This window comes from Aethalodelphis obliquidens, unplaced genomic scaffold (assembly GCF_003676395.1).
Source record: "Aethalodelphis obliquidens isolate GAN/ISIS:26980383/991018 unplaced genomic scaffold, ASM367639v1 scaffold16, whole genome shotgun sequence".
Lineage (NCBI taxonomy): Eukaryota > Metazoa > Chordata > Mammalia > Artiodactyla > Delphinidae > Aethalodelphis > Aethalodelphis obliquidens.
This window is the reverse complement of record NW_020837960.1, coordinates 27,360,521-27,377,178: the sequence shown is the minus strand read 5'-3', so window position 1 is coordinate 27,377,178 and position 16,658 is coordinate 27,360,521. Positions and strand designations below refer to the sequence as shown.

Sequence of the window (16,658 nt, the reverse complement as noted above, 5' to 3'; positions counted from 1 at the left end):
CATACACATGGAGGCTAAACAATACGTTACTAAATAACCAAGAGATCACTGAAGAAATCAAAGAGGAAATCAAAAAATACCTAGAGACAAATGACAATGAAAACACGATGATCCAAAACCTATGAGATACAGCAAAAGCAGTTCTAAGAGGGAAGTTTATAGTCATACAGGTCTACCTCAAGAAACAAGAAAAATCTCAAATAAACAATCTAACCTTACACCTAAAGGAACTAGAGAAAGAAGAACAAACAAAACCCAAAGTTAGCAGAAGGAAAGAAATCATAACAATCAGAGCAGAAATAAATGAAATAGAAACAAAGAGAACAAGAGCAAAGATCAATAAAGCTAAAAGCTGGTTCTTGGAGAAGATAAACAAAATTGATAAACCATTAGCCAGAGTCATCAAGAAAAAGAGGGAGAGGACTCAAATCAATAAAATTAGAAATGAAAAAGGAGAAGTTACAACAGACACCACAGAAATACAAAGCACCCTAAGAGACTACTACAAGCAACTCTATGCCAACAAAATGGACAACCTGGAAGAAATGGACAAATTCTTAGAAAGGTATAACCTTCCAAGACTGAACCAGAAGAAACCAGAAAATATGAACAGACCAATCACAAGTAATGAAATTGAAACTGTGATTAAAAATCTTCCAACAAACAAAAGTCCAGGACCAGAGGGCTTCACAGGTGAATTCTATCAAACATTTAGAGAAGAGCTAACACCGATCCTTCTCAAACTCTTCCAAAAAATTACAGAGGAAGGAACACTCCAAACTCATTCTATGAGGCCACCATCACCCTGATACCAAAACCAGACAAAGATACTACAAAAAAAGAAAATTACAGACCAATATCACTGATGAATATAGATGCAAAAATCCTCAACAAAATACTAGCAAACAGAATCCAACAACACATTAAAAGGATCATACACCATGATCAAGTGGGATTTATCCCAGGGATGCAAGGATTCTTCAATATATGCAAATCAATCAATGTGATACACCATATTAACAAATTGAAGAATAAAAACCATATGATCACCTCAATAGATGCAGAAAAAGCTTTTGACAAAATTCAACACCCATTTATGATAAAAACTCTCCAAGAAGTGGGCAAAGAAGGAACCTACCTCAACATAATAATATATGACAAACCCACGGCCAACATCATTCTCAATGGTGAAAAACTGAAAGCATTTCCTCTAAGATCAGGAATGAGACAAGGATGTCCACTGTCACCACTATTATTCAACATAGTTTTGGAAGTCCTAGCCACAGCAATCAGAGAAGAAAAAGAAATAAAAGAAATACAAATTGGAAAAGAAGAAGTAAAACTGTCAGTGTTTGCAGATTACATGATACTATACACAGAGAATCCTAAAAATGCCACCAGAAGACTACTAGAGCTAATCAATGAATTTGGTAAAGTTGCAGGATACAAAATTAATGCACAGAAATCTCTTGCATTCCTATACACTAATGATGAAAAATCTGAAAGAGAAATTATGGAAACACTCCCATTTACCACTGCAACAAAAGGAATAAAATATCTAGGAATAAACTACCTAGGGACACAAAAGACCTGTATGCAGAAAACTATAAGACACTGATGAAAGAAATTAAAGATGATACAAACAGATGGAGAGATATACCACGTTCTTGGATTGGAAAAATCAATATTGTGAAAATGACTATATTACCCAAAGCAATCTACAGATTCAATGCAATCCATATCAAATTACCAATGGCATTTTTTACGGAACTAGAACAAATCATCTCAAAATTTGTATGGAGACACAAAAGACCCCGAATAGCCAAAGCAGTCTTGAGGGGAAAAAACGGAGCTGGAGGAATCAGACTCCCTGACTTCAGACCATACTACAAAGCTACAGTAATCAAGACAATATGGTACTGGCACAAAATCAGAAACATAGATCAATGGAACAAGATAGAAAGCCCAGAGATAAACCCACGCACATATGGTCAACTAATCCATGACAAAGGAGGCAAAGATATACAATGGAGAAAAGACAGTCTCTTCAATAAGTGGTGCTGGGAAAACTGGACAGCTACACATTAAAGAATGAAATTAGAACACTCCCTAACACCATACACAAAAATAAACTCAAAATGGATTCGAGACCTAAATCTAAGACCAGACACTATAAAACTCTTAGAGGAAAACATAGGAAGAACACTCTTTGACATAAATCACAGCAAGATCTTTTTTGATCCACCTCCTAGAGTAATGGAAATAAAAACAAAAATAAACAAATGGGACCTAATGAAACTTAAAAGCTTTTGCAAAGCAAAGGAAACCATAAACAAGATGAAAAGACAACCCTCAGAATGGGAGAAAATATTCACAAACGCATCAACGGACAAAGGATTAATCTCCAAAATATATAAACAGCTCATGCAGCTCAATATTAAAGAAATAAACAACCCAATCAAAAAATGGGCAGAAGACCTAAATAGACATTTCTCCAAAGAAGACATACAGATGGCCAAGAAGCACATGAAAAGCTGCTCAACATCACTAATTATTAGAGAAATGCAAATCAAAACTACAATGAGGTATCACCTCACACCAGTTAGAATGGGCATCATCAGAAAATCTACAAACAACAAATGCTGGAGAGGGTGTGGAGAAAAGGGAACCCTCTTGCACTCTTGGTGGGAATGTAAATGGGTACAGCCACTATGGAGAACAGTACGGAGGTTCCTTAAAAAACTAAAAATAGAATTACCATATGATCCAGCAATCCCACTACTGGGCATATACCCAGAGAAAACCATAATTCAGAAAGAGTCATGCACCCCAATGTTCACTGCAGCCCTATTTACAATAGCCAGGTCATGGAAGCAACCTAAATGCCCATCGACAGAGGAATGGATAAAGAAGATGTGGTACATATATACAGTGGAATATTACTCAGCCATAAAAAGGAATGAAATTAGGTCATTTGTTGAGACGTGGATGGATTTAGAGACTGTCATACAGAGTGAAGTAAGTCAGAAAGAGAAAAACAAATATCGTATATTAACGCATGTATGTGGAACCTAGAAAAATGGTACAGATGAACCTGTTTGCAGGGCAGAAGTTGAGACATAGATGTAGAGAACAAACGTATGGACACCAAGGGGGAAAGCCGCAGGGGGGTGGGAAAAAAAGAAAATACAAACTACCTCCTCATCCTCCTCTAAGTGAACGTGGACTACTATTTAAGATTCAAAATTATTTCCTATTTAATTTTGTCATTTTTTATCTTTAATTATCAGAATTGTGATGATATTTAATACAATTTTGAAATTCAAAGAATGAAAAGCTCCATTTTACTTAAGATTTCTGTGTGTGTGTGTTAAGAAATATATACACCTCTGAGGTTACTGACAGTACAGAATGGCCTTCAAAATGCAAAGACTGCATAGGTTTTTGATTCAAAGTTTTTTAAAAAACCTCTTCCATGTCAAAACCAGCGTCCTCTGAAAAGCCCACTAAAAGTATAATAAGCAACAAACATCACGGGCTTAAAGTGAGTGGGTTACAAAGAGGTAGTCTTGCCTTGTCATCTCTCCCTCTTGCTCTACAATCCTTGTCCCTACTTGTAGAGGGTTTTTCACTCTTTGATATAGGATGTGCTCGGCCTACAGGTCCCCGGGCTCCTCCTCCTGGCATTTCTTTCCTCAGAGGTCTTACTTCTCGATTGGGACGCCTTATCTGAGGTGGAGCTCTGACAAAAAAATAAATACATAAAATTAAAATTAATCAAAGGCAAAAGTATTTCAATACTACATTAGTCAATAAAACTATTAAATCAATAAGCCCACAAGGTCAATTTTTCCCCCTTTTGCCAATTCACGGCTACAACTCTTAGGTCAGTTTTTAAAGTGCTTTTCTGTAAAGTATACTGGTTGATACAAACATTAAATACGTATAAATGACACATACAGCAGCAATTATTTTGTCAAAAATAACATTCACCAATAGAGGGCAATACAGTCTATTCCTATCTAATAACCTTAATAGTGTTAACAGAAAATCAATTCCTTTATTCATTACTGTCCTAAGCCAAATAAGTAACTTTAAAAAAAAATCATTAAAAGCTGAAAGGACAAGAATTCAAAATATATTTATTTGCATAGCTTACTAGTTTATCCTTTACAACCAAAATGATTTTCTCTGCTTCCATGTTGGAAAAACCATTTCATTCATCAAATTACAAACAGCAGGGCTTAATGAAATCTTCTTAATTTATGGGCAAAGTTTATGTGTAAAAATATTACTCATGCTTTGAGGGTGTCAAAAATCACAGGATCATTCAAATTATACAGGCCCCCAAATGGGAATCAAGAATTTTGATAACTATATGTGGCAAAGGATGTTAATTCTATTTGTGGTGGTGATCATTTCACAATATACACAAATATTGAATCATTATGTTGTACACCTGAAACTAATGTAATACATGTCAATTATACAGCAATTTTAAAAAAGAATTTTGATAAATACATAAATATAATTATGCTTACAAAGTGGCATATTTTGTCTAACGTAATGTGAAACATGTCTTCTTCAAATAGTGGAATTATGGGGCTTCTCAGAACAGTATTTATTTGCCTCTCTCTGGGTGTTGGGGGAGACTCCATCACTTTGTGTCTAAGCTTTTAGTTCTTCCGCCCTGAACTGCCTCTGCCTCTGTTTTCCTACCTTTACTCTCTTTACAGCTCTGCCTGTATTTGCATCCCTTCACATTCCATATGTGTGTTCCTTTTCCACCCATGTGCCAAAATCTATTCTTATCCCTTTTCCAGCTTCATGCTTTTAATTCATCTAACTCATCACGGAGTTTCTCTTCCTGGTATCAGAAAAAGTCTCACATGTGTATTACTCAATGAACTCAGGAAAACAGGAAAATGGATGAAAACCAGGAAGGTTGAAAACTCAAGGTAAAAAATAGTTAACATATTGCAGCATCTTCAGACTACTGGAATTAGACCGCTACATGAAAGTGCTGAGGATGAGAGAGGCTGGTGAAAAGTGTACGTCTTTCTACTAGGTTACCATACACTGACATCTGAATCCTTGGAGTCCAATCCAGTTAAACAGTTATTTACTGAACACCCACACCTGTTAGGAGGTATATATCCTCTACTGTGCTAGGCCCTAGGAGGAGACAAAGATGAATAAGCAATCTTGTGGGGAAAAAATCCACAGGAAAGGAACTTGAAAATCGTGTATAGTGAAATAGTTATAAGGCATTCTCAAATTTAAAGGTATTATTATGGTTTTGGTTCTAGCGCATTATTAGTCTTTTAAGTATTCTGTCAATAAGGTAAAAATGTAATGAGACTGGTAAAGACTAAAAAACTAAAAATGTTATGTTGCTCTATTCCTAGTATTTCATTGCAACCATTGTTTTTTGAACGAATTTCTGTTTTGTTTTGGGTTTTTTTTGCGGTATGCGGGCCTCTCACTGCTGTGGCCTCTCCCGCTGCGGAGCACAGGCTCCAGACGCGCAGGCTCAGCGGCCATGGCTCACGGGCCCAGCCGCTGAATGGCATGTGGGATCTTCCAGGACCGGGGCACGAACCCGCATCCCCTGCATAGGCAGGTGGACTCTCAACCACTGCGCCACCAGGGAAGCCCTCTGTTTGGTTTTGATGAAGAGGTATAAAGTAGTAGAGCAGAACTTTACTGTTTTATATATATATATATATATCTGTGTATGTATAATGTCTTTCCTGAATTGGATTCCTGGCCAAAGACAATAAAAAGCGGCTGACAATCTCTTCCACACAGAACACACGTCAAGTCTGCCCTTCTGCTAGCAGCTGCGCCTGCTATTTAAATAGTCTGTCATTGTTTGTGGTCCTGCTTTCCGGAGGCACAGTCAGCCCGAAGCTCTTGCTCACACAGCAAGCCCGTCCTTACAGCTGCGTGCCAGGCTGCTCGGTGGCCTCGCTGACGAGGGGTGAACTGCAGGGACTCTGGAAACATTTCTTCTGCCTCCTCAGCTTGTGCTTTCCCGCCTCAGCTTGCTATTTAGCGGTCACTGAGGAGTCCTGCTTGCAGCCCACATTGCACACACAGCCAGTTCAGTAAAGCTGTGCTGCGAGAATTATGTCAAAGCTCGTTCACAGGCTGCACTCCAGGTGTTTGCTGCTGCTGACCTTGTCCTGCCACTCAGTATTCTGACGGGCTCATAAACGGTCTGAAGGAAACTGCTCAAGAGGCCAGATGTGGCATTTGTGGCAAGTCCCACGTCTCACAGAAAGTGTGCCTGTGCTTTGCAGGTCTTCAGTTCCGTCTCACTGCAGTTTGATAGTACATTCGAAACAGACTGTCAGCTTCCCAAAGGACACCCTTGACTCTGTTCTGTACTTCTTCCTCCATTAGGGCATCACTGCCCAATGGCATGCTTCAATTTAAGGACTCAGTGACAGCTTCCAGGCTGTAAAAAATAAGTCTCAGGGCTTCTTTTACTGGTCTCTTTTTAAAAAGAGACTTTATTAGTAGGGTTGCACAGCATCGTCAGCCTCTGCCCCGATGGTCAAACACAGGCTGACACCCTGCTAGCTTACAGCATTTCAAATATAGAGAATAACTGGAAATCTGCAGATAAAAGAGTAGCATGTCTACACTGAGCTCAGTTCTCCTACTGGAGGATATTTCCCCGTAGGAATGGGAAGAAAGATGCCTTACCCTATCATATGCAAATAAGCCTGACTTCCTCCAAAAGCCAATATTCCCTTTCTAAGCAATATTAAATATCAATATTATATGTAAATGTTCTTACAGCACTGCTTGTAATAGTAAACACCTGGAAACAACCCAAAGGTCCAGTATCAGAACAGATGCATAAATTATTATACATTCACATAATGGGATACTATATTCACGTGAACATGAATTACAGACACATGCAATAATAATAGATCAATCTCAGGACCACAATGTTGAGTGAAAAAGTAAGTTCAAAGAACACATACAGTATGATTCTAAGCAAAACAAGATACTGTGTGGAGATTAATATGTATGTGCTAAAAGTATAAAGAAAGGCAAAGGAATGATAAACCCCAAATCCAGGACAGTGGCTAACTCTGAAAGAGGAGGGGAGGGAACAGGATGCAGAGGAGCTCATAGGGGGCCTTCAAGGTAATGCTAATGTTCTTTATCTTAAACTCCATGGTGGGTACATAGATCCTACTGTATTATAACTCCTTATTCCTTACATAAATTTTATTATTCATATTAGTTACTTGGTAGTTAATAAACTTTAAATATGATGAATATAACAACACCACTAATTAAATTATTTGAGCACCTAAGAAAATGAAATGATAGGGTTGCTACAAAGTTTTTGGCATGTTCTAGAAACACACATGTGCTAGTGATGTGGGCTCAGAGTACACATCCTCAGTTGAACCTACTGTATTACTGCCTGGCAAATCTCCATAAAAGATTGGGCAACAGAAATAGAACTGTCTGTCAGACAGCACCACGCATCCAGGGTTCCAGAAATCAAAGGGGAAGAGACCTCTTCTGAAGATGCCTTCATTCCACACCATATTTAGAAACAGGGTCAAAGATACTATCACAATTTTCTCCAATTGCTATACAGGCACCTTCTTAAGATTCCCATCTATTCAGCTCTTTCTATTTCTTCCAGCTTTCTGTTTCATGATTATTCTAAATTCTTTGGTTATATCTGTTTGTTCATACATTGTTAGAATTCTAGTATAAGAAAAAGAAATTTGGAACAGGTCTTATATATGCCCAAGAACATAAATCAAATTACTGAAACTTCTGTAAAAGGAAGAAAAATACTCTTACTTTGCTATGACATTAATCTATATGAATTAAACAGGAAAACATACCTCTCCATAGCTAATGAAAAAAAACACGAGTTCCAAGTAGTTCATACTGATATTTTTACTATAAGGACTTGGGGTCAATATATGAGACTTTGAGTCCAAGAGAAATTATTTGGTAAGAAATCAGGAGGCAAGAAAGCAAAGCTTAAACAGAAATTAGAGGACTTATTATTTGAAATTAACGATTAAGAATTTTTTTTTTTTTTTTTTTTTTTTTTTTTTACGTACGCGGGCCTCTCACTGTTGTGGCCTCTCCCGTTGAGGAGCACAGGCTCCGGACACGCAGGCCCAGCGGCCATGGTTCACGGGCCTAGCTGCTCCGCGGCATGTGGGATCTTCCTGGACCAGGGCACGAACCCGTGTCCCCTGCATTGGCAGGCAGACTCTCAACCACTGCACCACCAGGGAAGCCCAAGAATTTTTTTTTTAATATTTATTTGGCTGCCTCAGGTCTTAGTTGCGGCACGTGGGATCTTCATTGCTGCATCTTTTTAGTTGCAGCATGCAGGATCTTTAGTTGTGGCATGCGGGATCAAGTTCCCAGACCAGAGATTGAACCCGGGCCCCTTGCATTGGGAGTGCAGTGTCTTAGCTACTGGCCTGCCAGGGAAGTCCAATGATTAAGAATTTTAATGTCCACTCTCATCAAATATATGACTGCTATTTTTTCAAATCAGAAAATATATGTTTATCTAATAAGGACAGGAACTACACTGGCTGTTGACATAAAAACGTTGCAAACACGATTCCTCCCTTCACAGAGAAACAGCATGGTGATCCGGAGTTAGCATTAGATTTAGAATCCTAAACCCTGGGTGCCTTCCTACTCCCAGGTCCACCAATTACTGATTATATGAGCGTATCACTTAACATCTACAAGCCTCATATTCTTCCTCTGTAAATGGGGATGATTAATACTTAACAGAATTGTTTAAATCTATTTTTCATTGAGGTATACCATATATTCAGTAAAATGTACATATATTAGGTATACAACTCAATAAATTTTGGTACTGTATAACCACCAGTAGAACAAAGAGCATTTCCCAATACCCCAGAAAGTTTTTTTCATGGCCCCTGTTAGTAAATATCAGCTGGTAAAGGTAACCATTATTTTGACCTTACTATCATAGATTAGGTTCGCCTGTTCTAGTTTCATAAAATGGAATCCTATAGTACATACTCTTTCAACATTACCTGTGAAATTCATCCATGTTCCTGTATATAGCCGTTTATCTTTCTTCACTGCTGTGGAGTATTCTATTGCATAAATATACAACTTATCAATTCTGTGAATGGACATCTGAGCTGTTTTCTATTTGAGGTTTATTATTAAAGCCTCTATGAATATGGGAATTATCCTCATGGTAAACAGAAGCATTCATTTCTTTGGGATCTGTACCCAGGAGCAGAATAGCTACATCATAAAGTGTATGTAAGATTAGCTTTAGTAAATATAGCCAACGGTATTCCAGAGTAGTGATGCCATTCTACACTCCCATCACCATGTACGAGAGTGCCAGTTGTCCCACCCTAGTCATTCTGGGGGTGGGGTGGGGTGTAATGGTGTCTCATTGTGGTTCTACCTTGCCTTTCTTGAATGGCTACAGATGTTAAACACCTTTTCAACAAGATGCTTATTAGCCATGTGAATATCTTCTTTTGTATAGTATCTGTTCCAGTCTTTAGTCCATTTTCTTTCAACTGGGTTGCCTGACTTTTTCTTATTGATTTACTGATCGTTGTTCTTTATATATTCTGGATACAAGTCCTTTGTCATACATATGCTTTGCAAACATCTTCTACCAGTATATGGCTTTCCTTTTTTTTTTAACTTTCTACCAGTATATGACTTGTCTTAATGGTGCATCTCTTGATGAAAAGAAGTTCATAATTTTAGAATTCTGACTTACTGACCTTTTATCTTTAATGCTTTATTGTCCAGTTTAATAAATCTTTGCTATCCCAAGAAGATGATAATATCCCTTCCATGTTTTCTTCTGGAAGTTTTATTTTATTACCTTTTTACATTTTAGGTGGTGATCTATTTCAAATTAGTTTTTCTATATGATGTGAGGTAAGGGGTTGAGATTTTCCTCACCACATGGACATTCAATTAACCCAGAAGTATTTACTGACAAGACCCACCTTTCCCTACTGAATTGCAGTGGTGCCTCTTCATAAATCACGTGACTCCATAGAACTTAACCTTTAATAAGTTCCAGTTTTAAAAAGAACTTTAGAAATTTTAGTTATTTGCTATCAGAAAATTATAAACAAATATTTTAGTATGATATATTCCAGAGTCAGTTCAAAATATTAATTTTTCAACAAATATCTGAACTTTTGATGAATGCAAGATACTACACTACGTAATAGAAAAGGCTTTTTTGTATACTGGATTAAGTCTTCCCTCACTATCTAACAAGCAAATCAATCACACTCAGAAACACATGGAGTACTATAAGCCATGCTGATACGAGTTGCTTTATATCCTCAAGGGTACTTTTTGTGCAAAAAAATCTCTTCAAAGGTTTACTTTCATTCTTTAAATATTCAATTTATTAAAGTTAAAACTGCAGAAATTCGGTTAGTCCTTAAAGCTTTTAGATTCACTTACAAATATTTTTTTATGTACAAGAGCAGCAGATTTTAGAAGTCACTTTTAAGAGGTTTTTGAATAATGCTTGATGCCATTCACAAACCTGGCTAATTAAATGCCACTAAAATTTTTAACATACGTTTATAAATGTAATATATTTTATTTCCTTCTTAGTTCTTCAATTGTCTTACTTAACAAAGCATAACTTACATATAAATACTTTCATAAACTTAGTAAGTTAAACTTATAAATGAGGTAAGCCTAATTTCTCCTAAATGTTCCCCAAAAGTACTTAACATAAATTTTCATGTAAAATCACAGATCTAAATTATTCCATAATACACTTAAAATTGGAATTGCATGCTTGTCACCCTCATTAGCCATATTGTCTTAAATTACAAGTACATAAAAATAATAAATAAATATGTACATATCCCTTAACAAAAAATACTACTATTACAGTTTTGAGTCTCTTAGACATTTCTACTCTTAATTCTAAATGTCACTGGAGTTGAAAGATGCTTACCCACTACAGAAGACAATTAGCCAAGTTAACCAAGGTAATATTTAGCCAAAAATTTCTGCTGGTATGAGATCTGGAGCTGCAGACATACTTCTCACACCAAATATTATACAGTCCCATTTAATATCACGGGGGCTGCCCTCTTAGCATTTTGATGTTACCCACAACTAGGTATTTCAGCAAGAACAGGGGCGAGACTCTTGTCAGAGACTCTGATGGGACATACTGATCCTTATTTAAAGTTGCTAAGCCAGTCATTCTATCACTTCTAAGGTAGGGGAAGGGGACGATAACATTACTAATTATTTCGTCTAATGGTAGGATGCCACTACTCCCAGGCAGGTTGATTATTTAATTTTACCTTGCTCTTCTTTGGATCTAAAGATAGGCCCTTGCCTTTTCCATTTAACTCTAAAGACCTTTGAACTTGAAAAACTTAAAATATTTAATTTATCTTATGTCTAACTGTAAAGACCTTAAAACTAGATGGACAATGGCACTCTTTCAGAGTATAGGGACTACACAATTTTTGCAGATTATATTAAAATACTATCAGTTGAACTTTAAATATCTCATAGTTCTTTGTCTAGTTTATGGTCAAGTTCTGAAAATATTCTACTGATTTTCAAAACACTGGAATACAAAAAAATATGATATAGTCCATGCATTCAAGAAGCTTATAGTTTAGCTAAAAATACATACATATTTTATGTATTATATTGGACATCCCTTTCTATCCACATATAAATCCTGCAATGAAAGCCTCGCTGAAGACAAGTTCCCAACTAAACTATAAATAAAAGTCCTCAGAAACAACAAACTGGAGGATAAGACCCTCAAGAACTTATGATAAATATATAGATACAGTTTATCTCTAATGAATTGAATTTTCTATCTTTCAGTTTTCTTTTCTGTAACATTAAAAAAAAAACTCTGGATAAAATGTAACAAATATCCTGTTTATATATAGGTGATCTTACCAGAAGATAAGAGAAATACCTAACAGTCAAAAAATAAATAAAATACAGCTGACGGCATGGCAGTCCTTGAGGGTTTCCAGGGCTCGAGGTTTAATGAGCACAAAGTGAGGCCCGCGACAAGGCCTGAGGCCTACAAATGTCAAAGCTGAGCTGAGACTGGCAAGCGAAGCCAGGACTCTCAAAGGGCAGAATTAAACACGCACATGGAAGAAGCAAGTACGTCTATCCATCTGAGCCTATGTTCTATATGTGTGGAGTAAGGTACAAGTCGCCCCCAGAAACAGGAACCAGGGCCTGCACTCGTGTGACTTGGGATTTAGTTTTATACTCTCTTAAGTGAAGAAATTTACCTAAAAGTGGTCCAGGCAGGTGACATCCTGAAGGCACCTGGCTGAACCCAACACAGACCCTCTGAGGAGTGACATCCCCCTAAACAAGCCACACATAGAATGACTCAAACCTTGAAGGGACATTCTCAGCTTTACCACCAACAAGAGCCATCAGAAATAACCAGAAGGATAAGGCTCCAAACAACTTCTGATAATAGAACTATCAGCTATGAACTATAAAAATGAACGTTTAAAATGGTTAAAAGCGTAAAAAGGAATTTGAAACAAAAGAAACACAAGTCTTAAGTAGTGTTAAATAAAAACAAATCCATATTCAGATAATCTATAGTGAAACTATTTAACACCAAGACAAAAAATAAAATCATAAAAACAATGAAAGAGAAAAGAGAAGTTATCTACAAATGACAATTAGACTGCTCATGCAAACCAGAAGGCACAATCCTCCTATCACTAATGTCATCTGCAAAGCAGAGAGAGAGTGGGGCTGGATATAAGGAGCTGAAGTGAATATAGAACGAGCAGAGGGACAGCACTAGGGAACAACAAGAGGAGGAGATAAGAGAAGAAGGGGCCACAGTTAGGGAAAAAAAAAAAAAAAAAAAGAGGAAGGAAAAAAGCATAGTACAGTGTAACAGAAGCCAAAAGAAGAAAGATGGTAAATACTATCAACTGTTACAAAAGTTAAACACCTTAACTCTTGAGAATTTGGCATATTCCATTTTAAATTAGGAAGCTGTCTTCAAGAAGTCAGTCCCATACTGCAATGAATAGAGATCCAGGATTTCTACTCATTAAGGAAAGAGAAGCAGTGAATGGCAACACAGGGAGAGTACACATCACAGCAGTTTGCCAGAGGAAAGAAGAAGGGAGAAAACAGTGGTAAAGTGCAGCAAGGCAAATATTTCTTTCAAGGAAAACAAAACTGATGTGTTATGATTTCATTCTGACTTACCACTATCTTGTTCCCATTCCTTAGTTTATCTCTAATGAATTAAAATTTCTATCTTTCAGTTGTCTTTTCTGTAACATAAAAAAAAAAAACGATAGAAATACCAAGTTTTTAGGCACTCATTGTAATAAATACCTAGGATTCCAAAATAAGATTTCAAATGAATGACTACTGAGTTCTGCAAAATAAGACAAATGCTTCCTAGAAAACTTACATAAAAGAAATAAAATAGCCAAATGGAACGGATGTCCCCTCTTGGGACACTTTAGGTGAGAATTTAAACCCTGGAAAACACCTGCACCCCGCCCTCACTCTCAGATGATCTTGCTTGCTTTTCTTCCCTCATCGAAATAATCAGGAGAGAACCTCCACAAGCGCTCACCTCCACATCTGCCCACTTCTCTGCGTCCACAGCCTTTATAACTAACTGCCTTCCCTCCAGCTACTCTGAATCAGCTATCCTGCAGCCGCCCCACCTGTACACTGGATCCTGCCTCCTCTTGTCTACTCAGGGACATTGCTCCAGTAGTGCCTCTTTCTCCCAGGCATCGTCAATCTTCCCCTTTCTGCTGCAGCATTCTCATCAGCATACAAAAGTCTCGGAAACAACAACAAATTTTGATTCCACTTCCCCAACTACCACTCAATTTCTATGCTCCCCTTTTCAACAAGACTCGCTGAAAGAACTGCACGCATTCATTGTTTTCAATTCCTCTCTTCCCATTCTCTGAACCCACTCCATTATTCTCCACCATTCCACCAAAACCACTCATCATGGTCACCAGTGAGCTCCATGTTGCTAAATCCAATCCAATTCTCAATCCTTATCTTACTTAACCCACATGCAACATTTGATAAAGTTGCTTAGAATCTTTAAGCTTCAATTTCTTCTAAAAAAAAATAGGGATGATATTAATAGTACCTATTTTAGAGGGTGGTTGTGAAGACCAAGAAAAAAAACCATGTAGAGAGTTTGTTAGCATAGTACCTGGTTCCCAGTTAAAAACTCCTCAATAAATGTCAATGACTATGGTTAATCAGCACTGCTACCTAATTCTTCCCATAGTCTACATATAGAGTCCATCCCACACTCCAGAAACAGAATTCTGGAAGAGAATATGACTCCAGAATGTTTAGAAATGAGTATAATCTCAACCTGCCAATCATACTCAGCAATAACCTACTCTACCATATGAAGAATGAACTTAAAATTTCTTTCTTAAAATTCCATACTTGCTGATGATTCCTAAGTAACCACTACTAATCCCAATCTCTCTTAAACTCTGGTTCTCATTTCCAATTCCTATTCAACAGCTTCATCTAGATATTTAATTACCTGCTCCAATTCTCTCATTCTCTTATATCATTAATCACCAAATCCAGTCCATTCTACCTCAGTAATGGCTCTCACACCCATTTTACAAGACTGTAAGCTCAGGAAGGCAGGGACTGTGTCTGTTTCTGCATCCCACCGTATCCCCACCATAGTACTGGCGCCCAGCATAGTACTTGGCATACAATAAGCGCCAGCATCCTAGGTTAAGCTTTCCACAATGTCTGCATTATTTTTCTGATGGTTTCTGGCCAAGGTCTGTGCTGGGTTTTTTCTTTTATTACCTTTATACTTTCCACAGGGCCAAAAATAAAGTTGAGTATATGATGAATGCTCATAAAATATACGTTGGATAGAGCAATAGTAGTGTTTTTCTTCCTAAGACTTTAAAACAATTTTACAAAACAATCTCATCATGATGTACATTTTACAGAGGTGAAAAGTGAGGCACAGAGAAGTGAAATTAACTTGGAGGACCACTCAATTAGTGGTGGAACTGATACAAAAGCTTGCTCTCCTACCTCCCAATCCCAGGAAAATTTCCCAGAGCCTGGGTGAGATACCAGTAAGGATGAGACGGCAGTTTACTGTCTATCGGTACTTGACCTTGGCCTTAACTGATCTTTTCCCAGTGCAAACTGGGATTTAATATGCGAGCAGTTACTTAATCTATTAGGGTACCCAAAGAAAACATAAAGCAACAATTTTAATACCAAGTCAACAAGAATTTCTTCTTTGCTGAAATGCTACAGAATAGCACAAATTTGATAAAAAATCAATCATCCTATCTATCTGTATACAGAACACTCTATGCCACTTCCCTTGGTTCCAGACGCAATAACGTTAGAGAGCCTATCAGAGTTCTCTTTTTCAACCTGTATGGGATAAGCCAAATGATTATTTCCAGGCTTGTGTATCCTGTTGCTACTGCCATATCTCCCAAAAGATGTAACTTTAAAAGACCTAACACATTTATTTTTTAAGTTGAATAAAGAATACTTTATTGAATATAATCTATGTCAAATACTGTTCCAATACAGAAAATCTTAGTTTCATGGCCTCAGGTCTCACCAGCAGAGATCATTTTTAAATGGCCTCATTAAAGAGAATGTGCTTAATAAATTTACATGGAAAATATTATAAAATAATTTAATTAATACAAGATACCTTTTAACTTAGGACACTAAGAATGATCTGGAGGCTTCATCTCTTTGGAGTTTAATTCTCATATTGCCAGAACCTCCCATTATAATCCTACTTTTGTAGCTCAATTTCCTCATACTGAAGGCAATAAATCTAATTCACTTTAAAAGGTTGTTCTGATTTATCCAAGCAGCTGCTGGTAAACAGGATCATGATTAAACCCAGAGGACACATGACATATAAGGTATAACTTCGAACAATGTGGAAAACCACCACGGAAAACCACCAGGGGTAATGGACATTACCTCCCCGTACCGTAACAGGGAGAGAGGAGAAGTTTTGTGTTAAAGTCCATGAGGTGAAAAGGCAGACCCACAAGCAGGGCTACCAAACTAGTGGCTAGCAATAAACCCAACAGATGCGTCCCGGAAACATTTTGTACAAAACAAGGTAAATTATACTTTCCGACTGGCCTACAATTTCTGTGTGGTATTCTCAAAGAGAAATTTTTTTAATTACATTATTTATTTCATCAAGCATTTTCAGCTTCTTTATTCTCCTACCACCTCTAGTAAGAATTTAATCAAGTGGTTAACAGAACTATATATTATATATGAGGATATACACATAAATATCAAAATAGACCCATAGGGCTTCCCTGGCGGCGCAGTGGTTGAGAGTCCGCCTGCCGATGCAGGGGACGCGGGTTCGTGTCCCGGTCCGGGAGGATCCCACATGCCGCGGAGCGGCTGGGCCCGTGAGCCATGGCCGCTGAGCCTGCGCGTCCGGAGCCTGTGCTCCGCAACAGGAGAGGCCACAGCAGTTAGAGGCCCGCGTACCGCAAAAACAAAACAACAACAACAAAAAAAAAAAAAAAAAAAAAAAAAAAAAA

At 37.5% G+C, this 16,658-nt stretch overlaps 1 protein-coding gene across 4 annotated transcripts in view; it reads right to left on the bottom strand.

Annotated features, from left to right (window-relative positions):
• The window catches only part of KATNAL1 (katanin catalytic subunit A1 like 1), a 111,185-nt gene that overhangs the window by 40,661 nt on the left and 53,866 nt on the right, over positions 1-16,658 (bottom strand). For all 4 annotated transcript variants that reach the window (XM_027116576.1, XM_027116578.1, XM_027116577.1 and 1 more), the window contains one exon: positions 3,574-3,742. In XM_027116576.1, the coding sequence (XP_026972377.1) occupies positions 3,574-3,742 (169 nt within the window). The remainder of the gene's footprint in view (positions 1-3,573; positions 3,743-16,658) is intronic.